This window comes from Plectropomus leopardus, chromosome 18 (genome assembly GCF_008729295.1).
Source record: "Plectropomus leopardus isolate mb chromosome 18, YSFRI_Pleo_2.0, whole genome shotgun sequence".
NCBI classification, from domain to species: domain Eukaryota; kingdom Metazoa; phylum Chordata; class Actinopteri; order Perciformes; family Serranidae; genus Plectropomus; species Plectropomus leopardus.
The window spans coordinates 22,575,529-22,586,208 of record NC_056480.1 but is presented as its reverse complement, the minus strand read 5'-3'; the positions used below and the strand labels follow the sequence as shown (position 1 = coordinate 22,586,208).

At 40.5% G+C, this 10,680-nt stretch overlaps 1 protein-coding gene across 1 annotated transcript in view; it reads left to right on the top strand.

Moving 5' to 3' along the window:
- Positions 1 to 775: 775 nt before the first annotated feature.
- The window catches only part of LOC121957465 (CUB and sushi domain-containing protein 3-like), a 446,534-nt gene continuing 436,629 nt past the window's right edge, over positions 776 to 10,680 (top strand). The window contains exon 1 of the mRNA XM_042506041.1: positions 776 to 1,016. Coding sequence (XP_042361975.1) covers positions 776 to 1,016 — 241 coding nt within the window. The remainder of the gene's footprint in view (positions 1,017 to 10,680) is intronic.

The following is a 10,680-nucleotide window of genomic DNA, read 5'->3' as shown; positions in this document are numbered from 1 at the left end:
TTGGTAAGGAAATGAGAGGGATGGTGATGTGAAAAGAAGTCAAATGAATGGTGGGATGATGAGAGAGTGATTAATTTGTCTTCTTTCAGGAGGGGTGAAGATGCAACATTTTGCTCGCTGTTGTTAGTGAGGAGGAAAACAGAAGAAGAAGAGGAAGGTTTGTCAGGCGCACGGAGTCTGGAGACAGAGGAGAGGAGGGTTATCCGGCCAGAAAAAGAAAGACAGAACAAATATCCCTGTCCATTTTTTTGAGACACTAAGGGGAGCAGAAACACAGCAGAGGGGATTTTTTTTTTGAAGCGAGGAGACACAAACTGTGCCAAACGACACGGGAGGCTTATAAGGAGCCAAATAGAAAGAGGGATTTTTCAGAATGAAGAAGGGATGCAGCCCGGAGGAAGTGTGGATGTGAACCTCTCCTCGCCTCTCCATCACTCTTTTGAAAGGCAGCGGGACGGAATAGAGAGATATTGACGACGAGCAGCGGAGAGTGGATTTAAAGACGGAGAGACAACCTGTGCGCCCGTCCCATCTCCCCCCTCTCTGTCTCTCCGCTTTTTCTCTCTCTGGATGTTGACTGAATTTCGGATATGAAGGATTTATCTAGTCTATGTTAGAAGGAGGAGGAAAAGAAAACGTTGCCTCTATCTCTGTCTATCTCTCTCTCTCACTCTCTCTCTCTCACTCTCTCTGTCTCTCTCCTCTCTCTCCCTCTCTTTCTCTCTCCCTCCCTCTCTCTCTTCCCCCTCTCTCGGTTTTCTGGATGTGAAGCAGCATGCGGCCCGGTGAGAGCTTAGAGGGCTCGCGCTCGGCTCGCGGAAGATGCATTGATGTAAATGATATTGCTAATAGCGGCACGGAACGCTGTCTCGCGCACGCCTCGTCTGCACAGGCGAGGATGAAGAGGGGGACGACGAAGAGGAGGACGAACGGGAGGATGACGGACGGAGGGATGACGGTGATGCGCTGTTTTCTGTGGAGTCTGGTTCTCTGCTCGCTCTCCTCACGCGCGCAAGGTAAGGGGATGCGACACATACACACGCAGTGACATAAACGCCCTCACTCAGGCGCGCGGTTAGGGTGAGACTGGGAGTTTTTTTTTTTTTTTTTTTTTTTTTTGCTACTGCAGTCATGAGAAAGACGCTGCTTGTAGTGTGCGCTTGTGGGGTTGAAGTGTGTGAGGGTGTCTGCGTGCGTGCGCGAGGATGTCTGCGAGGTGTCCGTGCGTGCGTGTGTGAGTGAGAGGGGAGTGTGCGTGTGGCCGCGAGGGGTGCGTGCGTGTATGTATGGTGTGTTGCGGAGGAGAAATAGAAATTGGCTTACGGGGAGGATGAAGGGAAAGAAAGAGAGAGGGATGGAACCGGCAACAGCTTCCTTTCCCTCTTTCCTCATTTTCTGCTTCAGTTTGCTCTCTCTCTCTCTCTCTCCCTCTCTCCCTCCCCCCTCTCCCTCCCTCTCTCTCTCTCCATCCTTCTTCAATACAGCCATTGAGCTGGTAGCCAATAAATATTCTTGCGGTAGCTCTCGGGCTGTGGCAGCGAACGTGAGCTGCTTATACCAAAGTGTGTGCGGGAGTGTGTTTGTCTCAGTGTGTGTGTGTGTGTGAGTGAGAACGTGAGTTGTTTATAGTGATGAGGCCTTACACAGCATTTTATCCCCAAATTTCTACCACCATGCCCATTTGTTCCTCTTCTGCTGAATTTTGGTTAAAAGATGTTATATAATGGGGGTGTCTCCCCCTGTCTCTCTCTCTTTCTCTCTCTCTCTCTCTCTCACACACACACACTTTCTTACTTTCTCCTCCTCATCTCTGTGTCTCCGTTCTCCCTGTCTCTCCCTCTTCTTTCCATCTTGAGTGAAATAGAATGTTAAAATATTCACAGTATAGCGCACTTTCTCCTACTTTCTTTGTCGCTCTTCCTCTGCTTTACATTTTCAGCTTCTCTGTCGCATCTTGTTGAGAAATGCCTTAACACACATTTGAGTGAGCACACACACACACACACACACACACACACATGCACTCATGCAAACACACCCTTTGCTGCATCAGGTGAGGCTTCAGTAGTATGGGAACTAACTGACCATTCATCACCGTATCTGAGGGAGAGGAGGACAGAGGAGGAGGCAAAAGATGGATAGGGAGTGAGAGAATGGGCTTATAAGGAAGTGAGGCTAGAGGAGAGGAAATGAGAAGATGAATAAGGGAACACTGTAAAATCTGACAAGTTGATTTTACTTTAAGAAAATCTAGGAAACAAATTGCCTTGAAAAATGTATGCAAATACAACTATTAATCTTGATTTATGTTTACTTTATATCTCATTTTTAAGTTGTTGCAGCTTAAAAATGATAAGTTTGATTAATCTTTGATTACTCTTTCTAAGTTTAAGAAGGATTACAAAACAAAGTTGTCTGTGCCTTATATCTGCATTCTGCTGGTTGCAAACTTGTCACTCATATTTGTATTTTCTTAAACATGTCAACAAAACAGAACTAGCAGATCTCTATAATTGGCAAAACCCTCTGCCATGATTAAGTTAAGACAGACAAACTTGGTTTCCTGAAGTTACTACACAGGACACAGAACAAGGTCATTTTACTTGTCATTTCTAAGTTGCAACAACTTTACAAAATTAAGTGAATACCGCTATATTTTAAGTAAACTTAACAATTAGATATACAATTAACATAAGTTAAGATTAATATTTATATGTACTATTTTGTGGGGGGTTCCTAGATTATGTTAAGTGGATCAACTTGTTATATACATTACAGTGTTATATATTTTACAGTGAAGGAGATGTGTAACTAACTTGCAAAGTATGTGTGCGAAGATTTGGTGAGGAGAAAGGTGGAGACCAAGTTTGTAGTTTTTGTTAACTGTACAAAAAGAAAAAGGAAACCTTGAAATGCCAACTACAGTAGAAGCTATTGAGGACCATTAGTCATTGCCACTGTAAAGTCAGTATGATCCTCCAGTGTAGAGAGATCATGTGTAGGCTGAGGGGGCAGAAATATAATGGATTTCTACAGTGATTAAACAAAACGACACTGGGAATGTCTAGACGGTTGGCTTTACACCATCACAGGATTGTAGTTTTACTCTAAAAGAAAAAAAAACCCAGCCTTTTTGTAGCCTATTTGGAAAGGGTTTTCTTACGGTCTGATGGACAGATGAGAGATTGTGATTCGTAGAGTGTCGAAGGAACAAAGACAAGAAAGGTGGGATTTCCTCAGGCACAAAGGATCTCATTTTAAACCCCTTTGGGGACACAGATCCTGGCATGGATCTGCTCATGGCTGTCTGAGAGAGACCTCATAGTGTCAAATACTCACCATGGCATCAGTAATCGAGGCTGCCCAAAGAGGAGTTATATGCAAATTCCCATTAAGATTAACCCTTTGAAACCTTGAGCAACACCACTTGTCTTGTGTTGCTTTCAGATGCCTTTCACATGTATTTTAACTTTTCGAACCCTTGGTTAATTGGTTTTAAAAAAAGAAAAAAAAAGGAGAAAACCAGAACAACTGTTCACAATTTGCAAGAAATTAGTAGATTTAGAAGTTTCTTTATCAAACAAGTTTCCTTGTACTTTGCTTGTACTTTTCATTTGTTTATTACTTTTATAATTTCTTGTTACATTGCTCATTGCCTTCCTCCCATGTTTTTTTTTTTTTAAATAAATCAGGTTTCAAAAGGTTAATAAAATGTCAAAGGGAGATACAGAAGTTGGCAAAGCCAGCCAGCAAATAACACCTTTTTTTTTAAGTTTCGAGGCTTAGAAGGAAGGTAAATAAATGTGTAATTAAATGTCCCCTTGATCCATGCTGACATTTTGGGGACTAAGGCTTTAAAAAGAGGCTGGCAAATTAAAACCAGCCACCAGCCAAATGCTGTTCCATTTTGGCCGGTGGCTTGTGAATTAGTCTACTCTACCGGCCATTGGCAGGTAACCAATCATTGTATGGACCTGCAGTTCTGTTCTAAAAACCAATCTAGAAGGTAAAGTAATGAAATAATGGATTCACACACTGCTGGAGCCGGTGAACAAAAACGTTAATTTCTCACATTGTGTGACACGTCTGACTCAAAGATGCCAGTGTAGTCTTTTGTCATGATACTTGGTTTTAATCGAGGAGTGTGTTTTCTACAATGTCTTGCATGACAATGAGGTCAAGAGGACAGTCTTAAAGAGGGCTGATGAAAGGTTTCAACACAACAGCTTGCTTTGGATGCTGTCTGAAGGGTTATTATAAAAGTGTTTGTACAGTATATGCCTTGTAACTTAATGTCAAAAAATGAACCTCAAATGAAGTTTCCCTCTGAGTCAGATGCTGAAAAATTGCTGTACTTGTCCTCTTGCTCTTCCTCTACTCCTGATCCCCTCTTCTCTGTTTCATCTGCTCTCCTCTACTCCTCCTCCCTGCTGCTCTGCTCAGCTTAACTCCACCTCTCCTCTCTCCCCCCCCCCCCGTTTTCTTCTCCTCCGCTCAGCACTTCTTCTGTGCTCTCATCTCTCCTCCGGGCTCCCTCTCTCTTTCCTTTTTCGTCTGTCAGATTTGTCCTGTGGCTCCAGAGGCTTAATTTACTCACCAAACATACTAAATCGCACATGTGCGCACATGCACACAAGACAAAACCCACACACATTTTTCACTGTCTCGCAGACGCTTTAAATGTATTCCGGGCTACATTCAGCCTGTCAGAATCAAAGCGAGAGCCAGCCTCGCAACCTGCACCTTTGCAACAGATCTGTGTCTGAGCTTCTTTTCAGCACCACCTCTAAGATTAACATTTCTGCAGATTTTTCTGACAGTTTGGGTTTCATCAGCACTCATTCAATCATTTCGTGCTAATTCTCCTCTGAACAACTGGGTAATATATTCCCGGTCATCGGTGGGGTAAGGAATTAAAACAGGTTCTTCTTAAGGCTATCCCCTAGCATGTGACCAACTAATTAAACCACAGGACTAAAAATAGCTAATTTAATTTCTATTGACGAGCCATGGAAATGTAGAGCTTTGTTCTTGCAACATGGCTAAATTGAAATTTATCAGTCATCCCCTGGTAGGGTCTCGTAATTTAATGCTGGTCATCAGTGTTAAATTGGACAGGCTGTCAGGCGCAGTGAAATGGTCCTCCAACCAGGTTTTATAACCCATCCCTGGATATCAAAGATTGATTGGTGCGGTTTACAACCCTGATGTTGATTATAAGTCATTGATTGATGTCGCCCATTAATGCGCCAGTGCTAGTCATTCACCTGCGTTAGTTACCGGTTGAGTATTTTGGTAATCAGTCTCTGCTGCCAATTATCGATTGATATGCTACGCACAATTAATAATGAAGTTTATTGCTGAGCTCCAAGCAAAAGATTATGCACGCATTGACGAGCACAAGGGGAAAACATGTCATTGTCTTTGTGTGAAGTCACACAGACAAGCGTTTGGACTATTAGCACGCTGTGCACACATGCCGAGGCAGAGGCACACTCTCACACTGAACATTAGCGCAACACAGACTCTCTAACACACATTTAATCCTGTGGCTTATGGCTGGTTTCTCAGGGAGCGAGATGTGTCTGTCGCAGAGTCAGCCTCTTGATCATATAAATACTTTTGACTTAGTGAGGAAGAGAGAGAAATGGGGGGGACGCATGGTGGAGAGGTGAGAATAGGAATGTGAGGGATGAGGTGAGAGTAAGGTGGTTGTGTCTGTGTGTTTTCATTTTGTTCTGTTGTATCCTCAACTCCATTCTCTCCTCATCCGTCCCTCTTGACTTTCACTCACCTAATCCTCTCCTGCATTTCCAACCAACAAGTTGTAATTACTTGTTTTTTCTTCCTCTCCTCTCCTCTTCTCTCCTCTTCTCTCCTCTCCTCTCCTCTCCTCTCCTCTCCGGAAGTAGTTTGGCATGACATAGCACCAGGAAATGTAAAAATGTGGATTTGTCTTTAACATCAGTGACTAATGTTGGCTTTTTCTGTATTTCATCAAAAGCATTTTTTCCCTTTAACCTTACTAAGGTAGTATTAGTTCCATAAATATAACACGGTCTCAGATGCTTTTAGCAAAGATTGGAACTAAAGATTCAACCAATATTGACATTAAAGATTTTGCCAATACATTCAATATTAACCCCTCGAAACCTGTAAGTGATGTCACTCACTTGTGTTGCTTTCAGATGCCTTTCACAAGTATTTCACTTTTAGACACAGGGCCTAGAGAAAAAAGCAAAGAAAAGCTATTTACATGTATAAAATTCTGTCACAAAATTCTAATAATTTTAAACACTTTTATTTCAGGTCAAATTTATTTTTTAAACTAACTTTCAGGTAATTTTCTTGCAACTTACTTTTTTTTTTTTCTTTAGCCAGTTTCCTCGGGTTTGAAAGGGTTACCATATCTTGTTTAATGCTGTTATAATACCATAATTTTGAAATTGAAAAGGTTAGTTTAAAACAATCATTCTTGATACCTTTTTAGATACCAGGGCTTTATTACTTTCGATTCCCTGAATATATAAATAATGGTGATTGTTGTAACGAAATATTGACGGTAAATGGACCTACATTCTTTAAACCACTCAAGGCACTTTAATAACTACTTGTCACTTCCACCCATTCACACCCATATTGGTACAGTGTGCCACCTACTACTCACTTAACTATTCATTTGCACTCAAACAACATTGGTACAGCCAGTGGGAGCAATTTGGGGCTCAATATCTTGTCCTTTAACATTCAGACTGAAGGAGCTGGGGATTGAAATATGGATCTTTCAGTTAGCGGATGACCTGGTCTTTTTGAGCCCCTGCCACACCATTGATACTTTTGGTGCTGTCACGATGCTGGAATTTTTACTTTGGAACAATGCTTTGAAAAATAAAAATATTCAATACAACTTTCAATACCATGGGAAAATTGACATTGAGGGCATACAATTTAAAAATGCTATTGAAAGATAAATTCAGCCAGACTATAACATGACAATACTGTCTTTTCTCCCCTTGATTAGTAACAGACAACAGCAGAATGACTGTGGTTAACAATGACAATAAGATAGAGCAAGAGGGTGCAGCTAGCACGAGCACATAGGGGAAATGAAACTGTTTAAAAATTTGCATATCAATAAATCAAAATTTTTGACAACACTAATACTGAATATCCGAAATATGCTGATCATTTTCTGGCTATTTAAAGCACAAGGGTTTTGTATGATGATGATGCAAGCAGTATTATTTTTGTCATTCATTGATTCATAGTACATAGTACAACACAGGGTCGCACAACCTAATGCAGTTGTAGTCCATTTATTTGTTGCCTTTGAATGTAACTCATGGGACAGAGGTAGTCATTTATCTTGGGAGCAAGTGTGAGTGTGTGCTGTTTCATATTTTCTCATGAATCTGAAACCTTTGATATTTTCCAACGTTAGAGGGCATTGCAATTTCAGTTAGCATTCCTTCCATGTCTTTTTCAATTTCATTTGTGGTCTTGGTTCTCCTTTTCTCACATTTTCATTGCCTTGAAAGTCCTCATACTTTAGTGTTACTACTTTAGCTGTACTGGGAACTCCCCTGTTGAGTCGTGAGTAAGTGTGTGTTTTGCAGCGTATATTCATATTCTTGTTATTTGACTGCTCCATACTCAGTAGTTTTTTCTCTCCATCCATCTTCCTCCACCCCTAATTGCCCATTCTTCTTTTCCCTTGCCTCCTCCTACCAACATTAACCCATGGTGAATTCATCATCACAACCTTTCTCACACCCCCCTCCTTCTCTCTTTTCTGTCCTCCATTAGTCTTGCCTCTTCTCTCAGCTCTCCTCCATCCTCAGTGAATTTGTCATAAGTGTTGATTGTAATAGGTTGATAGTCACAGCTCTGATAATCTCTCATCTGTGTTTTCTCTCTTAGCCACAAACAGGGTACACATTCAATTCCTTCACACAGATTGCCAGACGAATGGTGTTTTTAATTTGCTACACAGCCAAATATACTTGTGTATTTCAGATTTGTGTTTGTCTGCCATGATTTTAGAAATGTCAGCTTGCACATACTGAACGGGCTGCTAAATTGAAAGAAGTGATAATTTTGCTATGCAAATTGGACTAAAGAGAATCTGCACTCCAGTGAGCGCTTCCAGCTGTTCCCAGGCCCTGTGGATCCATAACAGTTTTTTATATACAATTGCTCTGTTCCTCTGAGGTCTAGTGCAAATGTGCATTAACAGACTGGTGTCACGAGTGCAATAAAACTTAGCATAATTCATCATAATTGAATGCAAAGACATGATGATGTCCTGCAGGAGCCATTAACAAATATAAATTGGACTAACTTAAAAAAAATTAAATGCACATACACGCACACATACACAAATCAAATACATTGCCCAAACCACTATGAAGCATTCCAAATCTAAAACAAGGCTCCGATTAAAGGCCCATCAAATTGCTAAAATCAGTGTTTCTCAGTTTCTCCAGAAAGTGACTTTTGGCAGATGTGAGGTTTCTGAAGAACGCATGTGTTATGAATGTGAACACAAACTCAGACACACACGTACATTGAACGCACAATCTGTCAGTCTTCCATAACCTCTTCATTATTTCAAAGATGATTAGAAGTAGACATGACATGAACATGTTGAGTGGGCACGCACACACACACACACACACACACACACACACACGCACACACTAATAAATACACAAAATTTTGTTGGGCACATAATGATAGCATGTGTTACCCTGAGGGTGTGACCGCAAACACACAAGTGCACACACATACACACGGACTGGAGACACACACAAACACAGTCTCTCTCTCTCTCTCTGATGCATTACAGGAAAGGCAGATGAGAAATTAACAAAGACAGACAGGCTCATATCCAGCTGGTGCTCTCTCTCTCTGTGTGTGTGTGTGTGTGTGTGTGTGTGTGTGTGTGTGTGTGTGTGTGTGTGTGTGTACGAGGTGTTCCAATCTATGTAAAGAAACGGGCAGCATGGCCAGTATAGGAGGAGCTATTTCCTCGAAGATGGAAGCTTGGATTAAAATGGGGAATGTGTGTATAGGAAACCTTCTATATAGATGGATGGGCGTATAAACAGAAGTGTCGGTCAAAGGTTCGATCCCTGGTGACAGCTCGTCTGTCCCTGTCAGACTGTCCTTGAGGGAGGTACTGATGCCCTTAATGACCGTGTGCTCTCTTGGGAAAATGCATGCAGTATAGCTGTCACGAATTTCCTACAAGACCACAACAGAGCTGAAGTGACACAAATAACACAGGATGTTAAGATGCAGAAAAGGTTGTTTATTATCGTGGTGAAAGCAGGCTGTGTTCATCACAAAAGCTCGACAGACCAAATCATGTTGATGTCATGGCAACCTTAGATTAACTGAAGCTAAATAAATTTGGTGCCAGTCCTGTCACTTTGCCTTTGATTCGTACCTTTTTTAGACATTTGGCTGCAGTACCTTCTTGGTGGCTTTAGCTAGTGAAGGAAAAGAAATGGTCAAAAAAAGCTAACGGTTATTTTTGCATTTTGTTCATCTGGAGGTAAACTAATGGATAAAGTTACAATGACAATTTAACCCTTTGAAACCTAGGGCGACATCACTTTTCTTATGTTGCTCTCAGATGCTTTTCAGAAGTATTTAAAACTTGAACCCCAAGCAAACTGGTGTTATTTCTTTGAAAAAAAAAAAAAACATTGGGAAAAGGGCAATGAGGAACTTGGTAAGAAATGTTCACAAATTCAAAGAAATAAGTAGATTTAGAAAATTATTTCTAAAAAGCTAGGGAAACATGTCTGTGGAAGAAAGACAAAAGCAAGGGAAAACTATATTTATAGCTAATTATCATAATTATGTACTTTATATTACAAAATTATTATCATTTTTAAACCCTATTTTCTAGGTAATTTCCTTTAATTTATTTTATTTTATTTATTCTTTTTTTAAACTAATTTTCAGGGAATTTTCTTGTATTTTTGACTAATTTCTTGCTATTTTTTTTAGGTTATCTTTTCTTTTGTTGCTTTGCCTTTTTCCCAATGATTAAAAGAAGTCAAGCCAATTTCTTTTTTTCTCAAGTTTCAAATAGTAAGGATTATTCGGTATGCATATAAACGTGTGTGTGCATGTGTGTATAGTTTTAGGTACTGCACAGCAAATGTTATCTTGTTCTACAATTTTGTTCAATGACAAAAAAGCTATTCTATTCAATTCTATTAATCATGCCTTGCAACAAGATCTCTGAATGGTTGGCAAATTATTCATGTTTAGTCTTATGTTATCGTCATAGAAGGTCAGAAGTGCAGCTTACATAGGCTAAGACTTGGACTTGGTCTTACAGATTAAACCTGTTTAATTTCATGCAAACTGTCTAAACCAGCATTTGTCATTATGACATCTTTTGGTATATTAAACGTAGCTTCCATCAGAAACCTGTCCTGATGGCATCACAGTGCTAAATCCAACTTTTATTGCATCAGTAATAAGCCACATGACAGCATTAGCGTAATATTTTGGGGAAGAGCAGCCCATGTTGTGTTTGTTTGCTAGAAGGCTCATGTGTTTTTTGGGATGACCAGACAAGATATGGTAGAAAACTAAAACTGCCCCAGTTTGGCAACGTTTTTGATTTGAAGCAGCAAAAGTGGTGTCTTGATTGCCTGG